The 18,232-nt window shown below is 42.8% G+C and overlaps 1 protein-coding gene across 1 annotated transcript in view; it reads right to left on the bottom strand.

The window, feature by feature from the left end:
• Window positions 1-18,232, bottom strand: part of LOC126245997 (somatostatin receptor type 2-like) — a 1,701,965-nt gene that overhangs the window by 56,765 nt on the left and 1,626,968 nt on the right. The window contains exon 7 of the mRNA XM_049948361.1: window positions 9,147-9,953. Coding sequence (XP_049804318.1) covers window positions 9,147-9,578 — 432 coding nt within the window. The 5' untranslated portion in view covers window positions 9,579-9,953. The remainder of the gene's footprint in view (window positions 1-9,146; window positions 9,954-18,232) is intronic.

The following is an 18,232-nucleotide window of genomic DNA, read 5'->3' as shown; positions in this document are numbered from 1 at the left end:
GGAAGTGTTAAGTTTAGAAGCAGTCAGTGGCATAAGCAGGGAACAGCCTTTAAGTGGTCTGAAAGAAAGAAGAAATACACATGGTAAAAATATGAAATAGTATTCGAGGAAAAGAACAGAGATGAGGAGAGTGATCTAAAATTAACACTTGGACAATAGTTGGGAAAAACCAAAGGGCAAAAATAGAAATTACCGTCAATAAGAGTATCACATCTTTTGAATGTTCGGTGCTTCACCAGCGACTATGTGGTGCGTATGTTGCGGGGAAATGGCTACATTATCTAGTTTCATTCTGCTTCACCAAAGTTATAGAAGAACTACTACCAGCTTGGGACAGTTGCCTCAATACCATGCTTCTTGTCTGATGCAAATGTTCATTTCTCAATAAGCTGTGTGTGATGTCTCAAACATAACTCTGTTTCATAAGAGCGACCCTCTTACATACCAAATAATGCGTGTCCTTACTGAAACGTTCATTCGCTGCCGCAGTGTCCAACGATACGAATCAATCGCTCCCAGTGTGGCAAATTGTTTACATCTTTAAGACGAAGCAAATATTATACGTTTTACTACGACGCATTTAAAAACACTCGATATTATTAAAAGCGAGAAACAATATGATAAAAAACTTTGAAAATAAACAGTTATTTGAAACTACTTGAGCGAAAATGCTTTTTTTGTTTATTTTTTGTTTGTTTAAAGAATGCTTGTACGTAAGTGAATGGGTCTGAACTTCCACTGCGTGTCTGGTACTCAATCGTTAAGGAGTATAAACCTCTAGAATTGCTATGGTAGAGTGACACGAACTTTTCCGGACATATTACAGCGTTATGTATTCATACGGTGAATATTATGGAAACGATAACTGCACAGTAACCGAAAAAAGAAAATATGGTCAGTGCCCGATGAACTACTAACGCAACAGTCAGCCAGCGTGAAGAAGGAAAGAGTTAAGCTGCCCTTGCCGTCTTTGCATCAGTAATGTGATAAGAAATGTAAATGTCCATGTTTTAATCCCTTAACCCTTTCTGCGTCTGCGATTCCAAATGGCATCATTAAGTATTCCTGGCTTTTTTGAGCTTCCCAATGCTTCAATGATACCGTTTGGCATCGCTTCAGGTAGTTCCAAGTTTGGCCAACAGATCACAGTTGCGTTTGCTTTCATGGCTCGCCGTTTGTTTGAAGTACAGAACAGAGAAGTGTCGTGAGTTGTGCTACTGCATTTGTGAGTGAAAAATAACTTTTGTGTCTAGTTTTATTCTGTGTATAGTGAAATTCTTGGTTATGAAACCAACTTTAGGTATTTCCTCAAGGGCAAGGGAAAGAAATACGGTAAGTTTACAACACAGTTATGTATGCATTTTTGTGTAATTATTATGTAATTTCTAATGATGCCATTTGGAATCATTATTTTATTTATTAACCAATAGCTTCAAAAGAACTTTTGCAATGGATATGGCATATGTGCAACATGTACAGTAAATATTCATCACAAAAAAAATTTCCCCAATTTTTTTTCTAAATGTGACGCACAAAGGGTTAATAATTTATTTTCAGTGTCTCCTTGCATGTCAGATTTTCAGTTTATCGCACATCCTACAACTTAGCAGACATTCAGTCAACCGTTTTCAGCTGCAAAATTATGTGAATTAAGTATTTATTCTAGAATATCTGCAAAGGGTTTATGGAAGTATCATTATGTGCAAGTCTCAGGTCGTCAGGTAGTGCCTACAATATCATCAAATAGTCCGCTTTCAACCTCGTGTCGTTTATGAAGTACTGAAAAGCTACACACAAGGTAAGGTATTAGCGCGAATCTGACGTATACCAAGAGTTGTTTAAAAGAAATTTCTGCCATTTGACTGTAAAGTACTATTCTTTTATTCCACACAGTCATGATTTAGGCTTTATAGCCATTCTTAAGGGCATGTTGAAATGAAAAGTAATGAAGCATACATATCATGTAGGGTACAGTAAACAAGACGTAATTATGTATTTGAAAACATTGCTTAAATGTCACAATATATCTGACATACCTGTGTAACATGTCGTCGTCAAAAACCATATTACTCGTCTTACAAACCTATTGACGTATTACAGGATATGAGCACAAGTCGAAGATACATAGTAATGTAATGAATTATCAAGAACACACAATATGACTTATTTAACAGCCAATACATTGCTGTCATGCACATTCATCAAATCCGTGCATCAGGTGACGTAAACATTTGTCAAAACGATGGTAGAAGTCCTAACAAAGCGGCACCACTGTATGAAACAAGTGATCTTTGGAATAGTATAGGCGTTACGGGGAAAGGTAAGGTGGCTATTTATTTGGTTCAGTGCTTAACACATCCCTGTGATACACGCACATTACACCCTCTTACAGGTATACACTACTGGCCATTAAAATTGCTACACCCCGAAGATGACGTGCTACAGACGCGAAATGTAACCGACAGGAAGAAGATGCTGTGATATGCAAATGATTAGCTAACGACGAGCCTGGGTGCACGAATGACAAAACATCATTTTTTCGGATGAATCCGTGTTCTGTTTACAGCATCATGATGGTCGCATCCGTGTTTGGCGACATGGTGGTAAACGCACATTGGAAACGTGTATTCGTCATCGCCATACTGGCGTATCACCCGGCGTGATGGTATGGGGTGCCATTGTTTACACGTCTCGGTAACCTCTTGTACGCATTGACGGCACTTTGAACAGTGGACGTTAAATTTCAGATGAAGTACGACCCGTGACTCTACCCTTCATTCGATCCCTGCGAAACTCTATATTTCAGCAGGATAATGCACGACCGCATGTTGCAGGTCATGTACGGGCCTTTCTGGATACAGATAATGTTCGACTGCTGCCCTGGCCAGCACATTCTCCAGATCTCTCACCAACTGAAAACGTGTGGCCGAGCAACTGGTTCGTCACAATACGCCAGTCACTAATCTTGATGAACTGCTGTATCGCGTTGAAGCTGCATGGGCAGCTGTGCCTGTACACGCCATCCAAGCTCTGTTTGATTCAATGCCCAGGCGTATCAATGCCGTTATTACGGCCAGAGGTGGTTGTTCTGGGTACTGATTTCTCAGGATCTATACACCAAAATGCGTGAAAATCTAATCACATGTCAGTTCTAGTGTAATATATTTGTCAAATGAACACCCATCTACCGTCTGCATTTCTTCTTGGTGTAGCAATTTTAATGACCAGTAGTGTAATACTTCGTACTCGCAGTGTATATATAATGATTTTAGATGTACAACAAAACTTCATCTCAAAAATGAGTGCATGAATGCAGTATTATTGAATCAAAAATGCAGTTATTCCTGGTGACTTACATAAAATAAATTACAAATATGCAAGAGCATGCAAGATGAGACATATGTAAGTCTCCAGGAGTCAGTGCATTATTATACTATAGTACTCCATCTGCGCGATCATTTCTGAGATCAGATTTTCTTGTACATCTAAAATGGCTATATTTACACTCTGAATACGGAGTAATACATTGTATCCGTGGAAGAAGCTGTTATGATCTTGTATCACAGCATTGTGTCGAACGCCTGTTCAAAGAAACATCCTCTTTCTTTTTCCTCGTAATGCCACCGGTAACTCAAAAGGTCACTTCTCTTACAGAGTGGTGCCGTGTTGCTGCGAGCTCTGCCACTGTTCTGCTAAAGGTTAACGTCAGCTAATGCACGGATGAGATAAATGTACGTTACAGCAATGTATTGTCTGTTAAATCACTGTGCACGATGTCAGCGATATTAACTATCTTTGATAGGTACTCGTATCCTATATTACTAAAGCTTATTTTTATGACCTTAAATACATTTTTCTACGGTCTCGCACCAACTTTAATTCTTTTCACTTGTCCCATTCCACATCGGAGCTCCTCTCTTCCTTTCCCTCTCCATCCGTTCCCATCCCGTTCCTCTTGCAACAACTGTCCTGCCCGCACAACACACTGCTCCTCAATCTCTGTATCTGTCAGTACCCGCCTCAACTCCTACCTCTCATCTCCACAGTTTTCCTGTCTAACAGACCCCTATCTTTCTAGCCACACCCCTCAACGCTACGGAACATACCCTCTCCTGCAGCAATACTTCTCACCATAGTGCAGGTCCTCCAGATTTTGAGTGAAAGTGCAGTGCTTCAGTGTTGTTATCAAAAGAATTTCACCCTCCTACGATGTGTTTTTAAAATGCACATATTTTCGTTTTTTAAACCATTCGTCTTTGATTTTTAATTCGAAGTAGAAAAAAGCCCCAAATTTTCTTTCTATTTCCGATAATAACTAAAAAAATTGCTTGGCTGAAGGGCGGAGAATTGTACTGCTGACGGTCCACCCCCGCCCATATGGAACGAGAAAAAAGATTTCGACGGTGACATGTCACGTATAACGGTAAGTTATATCCTAAGATATATTTAAATTTTTATTTTAAATGGCTCTAAGCACTATGGCACTTAACATCTGAGGTCATCAGTTCCCTAGACTTAAAGCTACTTAAACCTAACTAACCTAAGGACATCACACACATCCATGTCCGAGGCAAGATTCGAAGCTGCGACCGTAGCAGCAGCACAGTTCCAGACTGAAGCGCCTAGAACCGCTCTCCCACAGCTGCCAGCCCTAAGATATAAGTACTATTTTGGAATACGTAATGATTTATTGTTTCCTAAGCACTGCACTGCATGATATGCATGGTTTATTAATTCTTAGTTCAACATTTTCCTGAGAATGGCTATAAAGTCTAAATCATGGTTGTGTGACATAAATGAACAGTCATTTACAGTCAAATTGTAAGTAGGCTGTTTAGGTTTTTATGTTGGTAACGCCACATAGCGCTCTGGATGAAAATAACTGAATGTGCTGTGTGCAGCCTGTGGCTGTTTGGCACTGTTGGAATATTCAATATTGTAGTGGTGGGCAGTTGGATGTGAACAGCGTGTAGCGTTAGACAGTTGTTAGACAGTTGGAGGTGAGCCGCCAGCAATGGTGGATGTGGAGAGAGAGAGATGCCAGAGCTCGAGGTTACTATAAGCGGACGATCTGGATGTGTGTCCACCAGAGAAAGGAAATTTGTAAAGATGGAGGTCATGAATTTTGCAACCCGTGTTCACTCAGGTACGAGCAGCCCTTAGCGGCTCGCCATCTTATCTTATTTACAACTTTTCTTGACGTCGCCTTTCCGGCTTAGATTTTTTTAGAATGTGACTTGTAAGTACTGCATCTCTTTCCAGTCAGTACACACTTTAATGTCTTATATACCTATTATGTTTTAGAACAGTTAGTTTAATTCTGAAGACGACGCTCCTAGTAGCGTCGAAACCTGGTCAATTTTGACTTAATATTTGTGACCGAGGCCTTATTTGTTGTAATATAATTCTGACACAGTCACTGAGCCTTAGCAGCTATGTTCAAAGTTTTAACGTAAGAGGTTTTCCAGCACTGTCATTTTTAAATTTTTCTTCCCACATGAACCATGGACCTTGCCGTTGGTGGGGAGGCGTGCGTGCCTCAGCGATACAGATGGCCGTACCGTAGGTGCAACCACAACGGAGGGGTATCTGTTGAGAGGCCAGAAAAACTTGTGGTTCCTGAAGAGGGGCAGCAGCCTTTTCAGTAGCTGCAGGGGCAACAGTCTGGATGATTGACTGATCTGGCCTTGTAACATTAACCAAAACGGCCTTGGTGTGCTGGTACTGCAAACGGCTGAAAGCAAGGGGAAACTACAGCCGTAATTGTTCCCGAGGGCACGCAGCTTTACTGTATGATTAAATGATGATGGCGTCCTCTTGGGTAAAATATTCCGGAGGTAAAATAGTCCCCTATTCGGATCTCCGGGCGGGGACTACTCAAGAGGACGTCGTTATCAGGAGAAAGAAAACTGGCATTCTACGGATCGGAGCGTGGAATGTCAGATCCCTTAATCGGGCAGGTAGGTTAGAAAATTTAAAAAGGGAAATGGATAGGTTAAAGTTAGATATAGTGGGAATTAGTGAAGCTCGGTGGCAGGAGGAACAAGACTTTTGGTCAGGTGATTACAGACAGGCTTATAAATTCAAAATCAAATAGGGGTAATGCAGGAGTAGGTTTAATAATGAATAAAAAATAGGAGTGCGGATTAGCTACTACAAACAGCATAGTGAACGCATTATTGTGGCCAAGATAGACACAAAGCCCATGCTTACTACAGTAGTACAAGTTTATATGCCACCTAGCTCTGCAGATGATGAAGAAATTGATGAAATGTATGACGAGTTAAAAGAAATTATTCAGGTAGTGAAGGGAGACGAAAATTTAATAGTCATGGGTGACTGGAATTCGTCAGTAGGAAAAGGGAGAGAAGGAAACATAGTAGGTGAATGTGGATTGGGGGGAAGAAATGAAAGAGGAAGCCGCCTTGTAGAATTTTGCACTGAGCATAACTTAATCATAGCTAACACTTGGTTCAAGAATCATAAACGAAGGTTGTATACCTGGAAGAATCCTGGAGACACTAAAAGGTATCAGATAGATTATATAATGGTAAGACAGAGATTTAGGAACCAGGTTTTAAATTGTAAGACATTTCCAGGGGCAGATGTGGATTCTGACCACAATCTATTGGTTATGAACTGCAGATTGAAACTGAAGAAACTGCAAAAAGGTGGGAATTTAAGGAGATGGGACCTGGATAAACTGAAAGAACCAGTGGTTGTAGAGAGTTTCAGGGAGAGCATAAGGGAACAATTGACAGGAATGGGGGAAAGAAATACAGTAGAAGAAGAATGGGTAGCCCTGGGGGATGAAGTAGTGAAGGCAGCAGAGGATCAAGTAGGTAAAAAGACGAGGGCTAATAGAAATCCTTGGGTAACAGAAGAAATATTGAATTTAATTGATGAAAGGAGAAAATATAAAAATGCAGTAAATGAAGCAGGCAAAAAGGAATACAAACGTCTCAAAAATGAGATTGACAGGAAGTGCAAAATGGCTAAGCAGGGATGGCTAGAGGACAAATGTAAGGATGTAGAGGCTTGTCTCACTAGGGGTAAGATAGATACTGCCTACAGGAAAATTAAAGAGCTCTTTGGAGAGAAGAGAACCACTTGTATGAATATCAAGAGCTCAGATGGCAACCCAGTTCTAAGCAAAGAAGGGAAGGCAGAGAGGTGGAAGGAGTATATAGAGGGTTTATACAAGGGCGATGTACTTGAGGACAATATTATGGAAATGGAAGAGGATGTAGATGAAGATGAAATGGGAGATAAGATACTGCGTGAAGAGTTTGACAGAGCACTGAAATACCTGAGTCGAAAGAAGGCCCCGGGAGTAGACAACATTCCATTAGAACTACTGATGGCCTTGGGAGAGCCGGTCATGACAAAACTCTACCATCTGGTGAGCAAGATGTATGAGACAGGCGAAATACCCACAGACTTCAAGAAGAATATAATAATTCCAATCCCAAAGAAAGCAGGTGTTGACAGATGTGAAAATTACCGAACTATCAGTTTAATAAGTCACAGCTGCAAAATACTAACGCGAATTCTTTACAGACGAATGGAAAAACTGGTAGAAGCGGACCTCGGGGAAGATCAGTTTGGATTCCGTAGAAATGTTGGAACACGTGAGGCAATACTAACCTTACGACTTATCTTAGAAGAAAGATTAAGAAAAGGCAAACCTACGTTTCTAGCATTTGTAGACTTAGAGAAAGCTTTTGACAACGTTAACTGGAATACACTCTTTCAAATTCTGAAGGTGGCAGGGGTAAAATACAAGGAGCGAAAGGCTATTTACAATTTGTACAGAAACCAGATGGCAGTTATAAGAGTCGAGGGGCATGAAAGGGAAGCAGTGGTTGGGAAAGGAGTGAGACAGGGTTGTAGCCTCTCCCCGATGTTATTCAATCTGTTCAAAATGGTTCAAATGGCTCTGAGCACTATGGGACTTAACATCTATGGTCATCAGTCCCCTAGAACTTAGAACTACTTAAACCTAACTAACCGAAGGACAGCACACAACACCCAGCCATCACGAGGCAGAGAAAATCCCTGACCCCGCCGGGAATCGAACCCGGGAACCCGGGCGTGGGAAGCGAGAACGCTACCGCACGACCACGAGATGCGGGCATTCAATCTGTATATTGAGCAAGCAGTAAAGGAAACAAAAGAAAAATTCGGAGTAGGTATTAAAATTCATGGAGAAGAAGTAAAAACTTTGAGGTTCGCCGATGGCATTGTAATTCTGTCAGAGACAGCAAAGGACTTGGAAGAGCAGTTGAACGGAATGGACGGTGTCTTGAAAGGAGGATATAAGATGAACATCAACAAAAGCAAAACGAGGATAATGGAATTTAGTCAATTTAAATTGGGTGATGCTGAGGGGATTAGATTAGGAAATGAGACACTTAAAGTAGTAAAGGAGTTTTGCTATTTAGGGAGTAAAATAACTGATGATGGTCGAAGTAGAGAGGATATAAAATGTAGACTGGCAATGGCAAGGAAATCGTTTCTGAAGAAGAGAAATTTGTTAACATCTAGTATAGATTTAAGTGTCAGGAAGTCGTTTCTGAAAGTATTTGTATGGAGTGTAGCCATGTATGGAAGTGAAACATGGACGATAACCAGTTTGGACAAGAAGAGAATAGAAGCTTTCGAAATGTGGTGCTACGGAAGAATGTTGACGATAAGGTGGGTAGATCACGTAACTAATGAGGAGGTATTGAATAGGATTGGGGAGAAGAGAAGTTTGTGGCACAACTTGACTAGAAGAAGGGATCGGTTGGTAGGACATGTTTTGAGGCATCAAGGGATCACAAATTCAGCATTGGAGGGCAGCGTGGAGGGTAAAAATCTTAGAGTGAGACCAAGAGATCAATACACTAAGCAGATTCAGAAGGATGTAGGTTGCAGTAGGTACTGGGAGATGAAGAAGCTTGCACAGGATAGAGTAGCATGGAGAGCTGCATCAAACCAGTCTCAGGACTGAAGACCACAACAACAAGGGAATGTTACAAAATTTACATGACTTGGTGTTGCACGAAGGAAAAACCGTTAAGAGATTTTTATGAGTGGCATTAACATCTTCGTGTCAGCAAAGTGCATGGGAAAGTGTGGTAGAAAAGGAAACTGCGACGTACCTTACACATGACGTCCCCAAATGGCCAGTTGCCGAGGTTGATGGTGATGAGGAGGAAAGGGATGCCGATGAGGAAGCACTCGTCGGCGACCGCAAGGTTGACGATGTACATGTTGGTGACGGTCTGCATCTTAGAGAAGCGCAGCACCACGTAGATGACGAGCGTGTTGCCGAGCAGGCCCACGATGCACACGATGCCGTACAGGAACTGCGTCACCGTGTACAGCGTCGGCTGGTGCATGTCGCACGAGAAGTTGCCCATCATGCCGGGGTGGCCCGGGCCCAGGTCGATGGCGTCCGCGGGCGTCGAGAAGTTGGCGTCGTCGGCGAGCAGCGTCGTCGACAGGCTGCTGCCCGCCTCCGAGATGCCCAGCGTCGAGGACGACGCCGTCGAGTTGAGCAACAGGCCCACGAAGTCGCTCGTGTTCGCCATGGCGGCTCCTCTCCTCTCGATGCTTCACCTCCCGAGTGTTCAGGTGCTGGAGTGGCTCCAACAACAGGGGTCGCTACTACACTGCAACCGTCTCAAAATCGCGTTCAACTGGCTGGCGAATAACAACGAGGCGAAATAGTAACTGTATTATTCCAGTCGCACAGCACCAGTTCACTTCCAGAAAGAATCAAATTGATATGACGGCAGGTCAGTTAGTTCAGGAAGCTATCAGCAGCTGCAGTCCTCGACGGCATGCCGACGACCATGTCTCGTTCGCGCGCCATCTCCGCTGCCGTATCATCTTATGGCCGCATAAGGACCGTAAGACTCGTAGAGGTTCCATCAGCTATCCGAGGTTGCAGTAGAATGATTCACCTGTAATGACATAAAATACATTTTCCGTAAATTCACAAACAATGTAGTCTCAATTAATAATATTTTAAAAAGCCAAGGTACTCCTCATCTGTTAAAATATTAATTTTTTTTCAAAAATCTTTTAATTGGCAAGCTCACGCACATGTATTAAAATAAAAATATGATGACTAGGCTTGTTTGAACTGTCAATGCTCGTATTAGACGAAGATCGAACAAAATGTTGATATACCAGTAATAACCAATCATGCAATAACTTGTACTTGTTTGTGAGGCAAGTTAAATAAGTGATTTAGTGGTAACAACAACAACAAAACTGAGACTGGTTTATACTATGGTCGTCTTGAGTATTGCTCGTCAGTGTGGGATCCGTACCAGGTCGGGTTGACGGAGGAGATAAAGAAGAGCGGCGCGTTTCGTCACAGGGTTATTTGGTAAGCGAATAGCGGTACGGAGATGTTTAGCAAACTCAAGCGGCAGACTCTGCAAGAGCGGCGCTCTGCATCGCGGTGTAGCTTGCTCGCCAGGTTTCGAGAGGGTGCGTTTCTGGATGAGGTATCGAATATATTGCTTCCCACTACTTATACCTCCCGAGGAGATCACGAATGTAAAATCAGAGAGATTCGAGCGCGCACGGAGGCTTTCAGACAGTCGTTCTTCCCGCGAACTATACGCGACTGGAACAGGAAAGGGAGGTAATGACAATGGCACGTTAAGTGCCCTCCGCCACACACCGTTGGGTGACTTGCGGAGTATAAATGTAGATGTAGATGTAGATGTAGATGTAGGTTGAACAAAGCCTAGTTGTACGAGCAAGAACCATATTATGCAGTAAATTGCGGTCATGTAAGAGGCAAGTTCAGTGAATTTTTTTTAGTTTTAACAGCACAGTAAAAATGAGTCTGATTCTACACCATGGGTTGTAAAATCGTAGACAAACGTAAAATACAAACAGACCATCGTTACATCATATAACTTGTCGACAGCAATAGAAAATGTTATCCAATCAAAGCCATAACATATCTGAATTATGGTATACATGATGTAACAATATTTTACGTTGGCCAACGTTTTTATTATCCATGTTGTGGAACTAGGCTTGTTATACCAGTGCAAGATGATGCATGGTACATTTAGATTTGTTCAACCTGCATCTCATTCTAGCATGGTATGGAACCAGTCTTAATTTTGTCATTTCTGTTATGACTTAATTTGTTATTCAACTTGCCTCTTATACAACTGCAAATTATTGCATGATATGGTTATCACTGGTATATCTAATTTTTGTTCAACCTGCGTCCAATGCGAGCATGATCTAAGAGTGGTTACATTGACAACTGCATATCGTTTAGTAATTTTTTTAAATTTTTATATGTGCCGATATGTTTAAAAAAAGTTTTTTTACATTTTAATATTTAAATTTTGACCTTTTAATAAATTATATAATATCGCTTTTTCCTTCCATAAAAATGTCAGGCGTTATTAATACTCCTTGTCAGCTAACAATATACTATTTTTCATTTTCTAGATTTCAACACCTATTAAGCTGCTATTTTTCATTTTGTGGTTTTCTATTAATGCAGTCAGACGAGTTACAGGATACATTACAATTAATGGCTGAAACTAACCCCGATGAAGGTATACAATAGAATCAAAAAAGTTCCAGTAATCATGAGTACGTGTACCAAACGTTTGTGAAATAACTGCGAATGTGTGGTGTCCTAATTAGTAGAACTGTATTCGATAGCAAAATTTTCGATTAAGTCCCACCTAAATGGACTCAAATTTCACTCTTGCCCATGACGGGAATGTGGTACAGACATGATGTGAAGTAACACGACAGATAACGCGTAGATATGCTCCGACATCCATAGGTCGAGGGGGGCCTATACCTTGGCTTCCAGGATTATTTAATCTTAATCTTCGAGATTTTTCTGTCTGTGTTATCTCAAAAGTGCAGTGTACAGCCCTTTCGTTGAACGGTTGTAGTACTGAAGCAGCGAACTGTAAAGTTTTGGCAAGATTTACGAAATGATCCGGAGGTATTTGAGAGACGAGTTTAGTATTGCAAACAAACGCGAGGACGACACTAGAACGCCTCTTTTAACAGGTATGACTGTACCCCAAATCTCAACGTATAACGTGACGAAGTACTATTCCTTGTTAAAGTAGACCATGGATGAAATCGGAATCAAGTTAGTTGGGGATTTACTCGAAAACGCTTGCATTAGATAGGATACTACTTCATACTGACATCAATCATGGCTCGAAATAACATACTTGCACCTACAAGCATCGTGCAAATGCATTCTTTGCGAACTCGTCTTTATTGGACTGTTTTTTTCTCCGAGTATCATATAGTTTCATCTGTGTCAATTTTCTCTGCTAATTTCGAAACAACCTGGACATTTAATAACCAACTTCAAATATTATATCGCAGTATGGGTAAGGCATTAGTTTGTGCAGATCGTGACGCTCTTACGTTAGTTTTATGCAATTAGTACTACAAACGCGTGGTTTGAATTCAAAAAGTGTACCTGAATATTTCAAACGATTTTAGAAGTGAAGACATTTTAGAGACTGGGTAAAGAAAAGTCACGAATGAAACCTTGAAAGGTATGTGCTAAGGTCTGATCAGGGTAGCTCCAGAAAATAGTCGGTAGTTGCCAACCGCAAGGTGGAACGAATATATTTTTGAGTAGGAGGATCTTTGATGTGCGCAGTTAAAAAAAGAGGGGGGGGGGGGAGTCGCAGGTAGGTGCCCGGAGGAAGCAGACGTGTGCAGACAGCTTTAAGGGAGGAGTCGCAGCTAGGTGCCCGGAGGAAGCAGATGTGTGGTGACAGCGTTAAGGTAGGTCGCTGACCCTGACCAAACTTTAGCATGTAAATGAGAGAAGATATATAATCATTTCAAATTGCTTTTCGTTAGATAATGTTCAGAGTTAGGATTTCTATGTCCAAGTTTGACGCAGTAAGTGTTTTGTAAAAGTGTGATTCGTGCTACCAAAATGTTTGAAATAGTAGGTTTTGTGTATGACTTAAAATTTTAACAATATATATATTGAGATCAACATTGTGTTTAAATCTAACAGCCTGAATCATAATCCACATCCTTTGCTTGTACTGAATATGAAAATGAGTAGTAAACTAAAGTTACCCACCAATGGAAGGACCAAGTAAACATCAGGGCCAAAAATTAATTTTCCAGTACCATCTTAATGCCATTGCACAAACGACATTATTCTCTTAAACTTGATTGCTGAGTCAAATACATGTTGCATTTCTGGCAAAATGGAGGAGTGCAAGAAACAAGTTCACAGACGAAGTCAGATGCAGGTTTGCTGAATAATTAATTTAGAACAATCTTATCACTGATACTTTCACAGAATAAAAGGATACCATTTTGGCTAGATACTATCAACCTCACTTGGTTCAATTTACTGTCCGTATCTATTCCTTATGTATGTGAATGACTTTCCACTTAACGTTTACGAAACAGAGTTCGTAATTTTTGCATATGAAAAGAGTGTTATAGTTGGTTACAGACACAACAGCAATTTCTAGAACGAAATATACGGTGGATTTCCATAAAAGGACCACCACACAAATGAGCGAAAAGCGTGTTCAGTTCCACACATTCCAATTAACACTGATCATCCAGAACATTATTCCCACCGACCAACTATCGATATAAACCCGTCCAGGCAATAGCGGGGTCACCTGGCGAGGAATGACTGCTGATCAGACACACGCGTGATGATGTAGTATCAGTGAGCGTGCTTCCGGTTTTAGAAGGGGAATGGCGCGATCTGTCTGAGTTTGACCGAGAGCAGACACTGAGGGCCCGAAGGCTCGGCAGGAGCGTTTCGGAAATTGCTCGACTTGTTGAGTGTTCGAGGAGTGTTGCGAGTGTCTTCAGCAAACCAATGTGAAACCACGTCGAGACGTTGTCGAGTTGGGCGGCCACCCCTGGCTACAGACGTCGGACGTCGTAGGCGGCGCAGACTGGTAAAACAGGATAAGCGGCTAACTGTGGCGGAACTAACAGCAGACTTTAATGCTGGGCGGAATAAAAGTGTGTCTGAAAACACATAGCACCGAATACTCCTAATGGTGCGCCTCCGCAGCCGACGACTAATGTCAACACCACGACATCAGCAGCTGTGACTGAAATGGGCACGTGACCACTGGAACTGGACTCTGGAGCAGTGGCAGAGTGTTGCATAGTCAGCTGAATCCCGATACCTTCCTCATCATGTCAATTGGAGAGTGCGTCTCCGTCGTCTTTCAGGGGAACAGCTCCTTGACACCTATACTGCGGGACGGAGACAAGCCGGTGCCGGCTCCATTATGCTCTGGGAATCTGTGGGCCCTGTGGAAATCGTGCAAGTCACCATGACGGCCAAAGAGTATCGTACACGGGTTTCAGATTACGAACACCCCTTCATGAGTATTTATGTTCCCGGCAGCAGTTGCATTTTTCAACAAGATAATGTGCCATGTTACGCGGTCAGCAGTTTGATTTAATTGTTCGAGGAACACAGTGGTGAGTTCCAGTTGATGTGCTGGTTACTAACTCGCCAAATCTGAACAGAATCTACACTCCTGGAAATTGAAATAAGAACACCGTGAATTCATTGTCCCAGGAAGGGGAAACTTTATTGACACATTCCTGGGGTCAGATACATCACATGATCACACTGACAGAACCACACGCACATAGACACAGGTAACAGAGCATGCACAATGTCGGCACTAGTACAGTGTATATCCACCTTTCGCAGCAATGCAGGCTGCTATTCTCCCATGGAGACGATCGTAGAGATGCTGGATGTAGTCCTGTGGAACGGCTTGCCATGCCATTTCCACCTGGCGCCTCAGTTGGACCAGCGTTCGTGCTGGACGTGCAGACTGCGTGAGACGACGCTTCATCCAGTCCCAAACATGCTCAATGGGGGACAGATCCGGAGATCTTGCTGGCCAGGGTAGTTGACTTACACCTTCTAGAGCACGTTGGGTGGCACGGGATACATGCGGACGTGCATTGTCCTGTTGGAACAGCAAGTTCCCTTGCCGGTCTAGGAATGGTAGAACGATGGGTTCGATGACGGTTTGGATGTACCGTGCACTATTCAGTGTCCCCTCGACGATCACCAGTGGTGTACGGCCAGTGTAGGAGATCGCTCCCCACACCATGATGCCGGGTGTTGGCCCTGTGTGCCTCGGTCGTATGCAGTCCTGATTGTGGCGCTCACCTGCACGGCGCCAAACACGCATACGACCATCATTGGCACCAAGGCAGAAGCGACTCTCATCGCTGAAGACGACACGTCTCCATTCGTCCCTCCATTCACGCCTGTCGCGACACCACTGGAGGCGGGCTGCACGATGTTGGGGCGTGAGCGGAAGACGGCCTAACGGTGTGCGGGACCGTAGCCCAGCTTCATGGAGACGGTTGCGAATGGTCCTCGCCGATACCCCAGGAGCAACAGTGTCCCTAATTTGCTGGGAAGTGGCGGTGCGGTCCCCTACGGCACTGCGTAGAATCCTACGGTCTTGGCGTGCATCCGTGCGTCGCTGCGGTCCGGTCCCAGGTGGACGGGCACGTGCACCTTCCGCCGACCACTGGCGACAACATCGATGTACTGTGGGGACCTGACGCCCCACGTGTTGAGCAATTCGGCGGTACGTCCACCCGGCCTCCCGCATGCCCACTATACGCCCTCGCTCAAAGTCGGTCAACTGCACATACGGTTCACGTCCACGCTGTCCCGGCATGCTACCAGTGTTAAAGACTGCGATGGAGCTCCGTATGCCACGGCAAACTGGCTGACACTGACGGCGGCGGTGCACAAATGCTGCGCAGCTAGCGCCATTCGACGGCCAACACCGCGGTTCCTGGTGTGTCCGGTGTGCCGTGCGTGTGATCATTGCTTGTACAGCCCTCTCGCAGTGTCCGGAGCAAGTATGGTGGGTCTGACACACCGGTGTCAATGTGTTCTTTTTTCCATTTCCAGGAGTGTAATACATCTGGGATGACATAGAACTCGGCGTCAGAGCTTATCACCCCTCTCCCCTGAATTTACGGGAATTAGATAGATTTGAGTGTGCAGATGGGATGCCATCTCCCTCCACCGACCTAACTAGACCTCATTGTTTCCATGCCACGCCGAGTTGCTGCTGTTATCAGTGCCAATGGTGGACATACCGGCTATTAGGTAGGTGGTCATTATGTTCCGGCTGATCAGTGTGTATACCATATGAACTGCAGTCATTGAAGAGGGTAGATTACTCCACGTTTTTTAGTGTATGTTTTGATAAAAATTGTAACGGGGTAAATGTCATACCGAGATCCCAAAACAATTTACAGGGAAGGACGGGGGGAAGGCGGGGATTTGGGGTTCTGATATGGCGGAGAATATGACTCATCTCTGTATCATGTCATTTTCTAAATCATTAACCTCCTGAAGGATGCTGCATTCTAGTGGCTGGGCATACAAGTTACTCAGCAAGATGAAGGAGCCGTTAGCTGTCGCTAAATTGGTGCAGCGAAATGAACATGTTTTTTCCACCAGTTGCTGTAATATACGGTATGTAAACTATGATTTTTAGAGGTAAGCCAAATCTGTTATTTATTTTTAATAGCAATAATTTTCATATGTTAGTACATCCAGAGGTAGAGTATTTAATAGACTGCATTTAATACTTATATTTTTGGAACGAGTTTAGTCAACCATAGCAGGCTGGGTAATTTGGATCAAAATAGCTGGGTGCGTCATATAACCCAACAGCACATATATAAACAGATATAAAAACACAAACAGGGTACAGCAAAACTACATAATTTTGATGGCAACACTAGAGAAACAGGTATTGAGAGTTGAAGAAGAGAAGCGAAAGATCAAAGGAAATGAGAACTCTGGAAAACAAAGAAAAATTACGAAGAAGAAATCAGATCCGGCTAAGACAAAACGTACAAATTGTAAGGGAAAAGTTAAATTTTCATCAACTGAATGTGAATGAGAAGTAGACTTGGTCAACTTGTTTGAGGACAGTTAACTAGTCGATATTGATGCGGGTTAGAAACAAGAAATTTTTTTATGTGTGTGATGAACGTGGAAATGGCGGATGAGTTTTGTAAAGATGTGTACCCTTCTCGAACAGGAATCAATGAGAGTGCAGTGGACGTGACAGCCAACATAATTATTAATGTGAATGTGTTTACGCAAAGGGTGAATTTCTCAGATTTTGTTTGAACTCGTTAAATGCTGGTCTTAATGCTTTGTTTCTACAGATTAAATCGATACTTTCTATCTTAAGATTAAGGCTGATTTGAATCACTTAGCACGTTAAACCAAAATTAAATAGTAAATGGAACGAAATTGGTCAGAAAATTAAACATCTTACGAGGCGGTATTTACAGCTACTTGATGCATTATGTTTCCCGGTATTTTCGGGTAAAATGCCGCTATGCAAAAGTTGCGGTGTGTGTGTGTGTGTGTGTGTGTGTGTGTGTGTGTGTGTGTTTGTGTGAGTGTGTGTGTGTGGTTTCATTTAAATATTAGACGCCGAAAAGCCGTATTATTTCAGGATTAAGCTTTGAAAACATGGGTAAAAGTTTAGAAACCTATTTCATAATTTTAAAGATAAAATGTTATGTTCATTATTAAAAATTCCCTTGTATGCGCCAAATTAACCCATCCTCGACTAATAGCAACATCTGCATGTCGTATAATTGCTAATTTTCGGAAGAATAGAAACGTTATAAAGAAGGGACTATATGCTAGGAAAACATTGGTCGGAGAGCCTGTAAGTTTGTATTTTGTTCAATAGGTCACAATAAGGAATTGTATCGAAAGCCTTCCGAAAATAAACACACTGTAAATGAGGGCGCCATTGTTTACTGCTCTCTGGCTCTCTAGTTGTGAAGTAATTAGTGCTATTGACGGGTGAACTTATAGTTTTCCGCCGATATTTACTCCTAAACCTAAAACAAAATGCTGGGCGTATTTGCAGATGCAGTCAGTGGTTGTAGGCCCTACATAGCTGACGACATACCAGCGAATATTGTCCGGGACGTAGAGGCGCTCCGTCTTCAGCCTGCGCCCCAGCGGTGGTGGCCTACCACCCAGGGGCGCCCGGCAATCTCCGCAACTTGCGACCCCACGCCAACCACGTAACAACCAGTAACTTGGGACTCCCGTCAGACGCGCTACAGTCGGCCAGCAGACAACCCGAGGCCAACGGTACCTGCTCTGCACTAAGCGGCTACTAATTTCCAT

This window comes from Schistocerca nitens, chromosome 1, assembly GCF_023898315.1.
Source record: "Schistocerca nitens isolate TAMUIC-IGC-003100 chromosome 1, iqSchNite1.1, whole genome shotgun sequence".
NCBI lineage: Eukaryota > Metazoa > Arthropoda > Insecta > Orthoptera > Acrididae > Schistocerca > Schistocerca nitens.
This window is presented reverse-complemented; position numbering and strand designations above follow the sequence as displayed.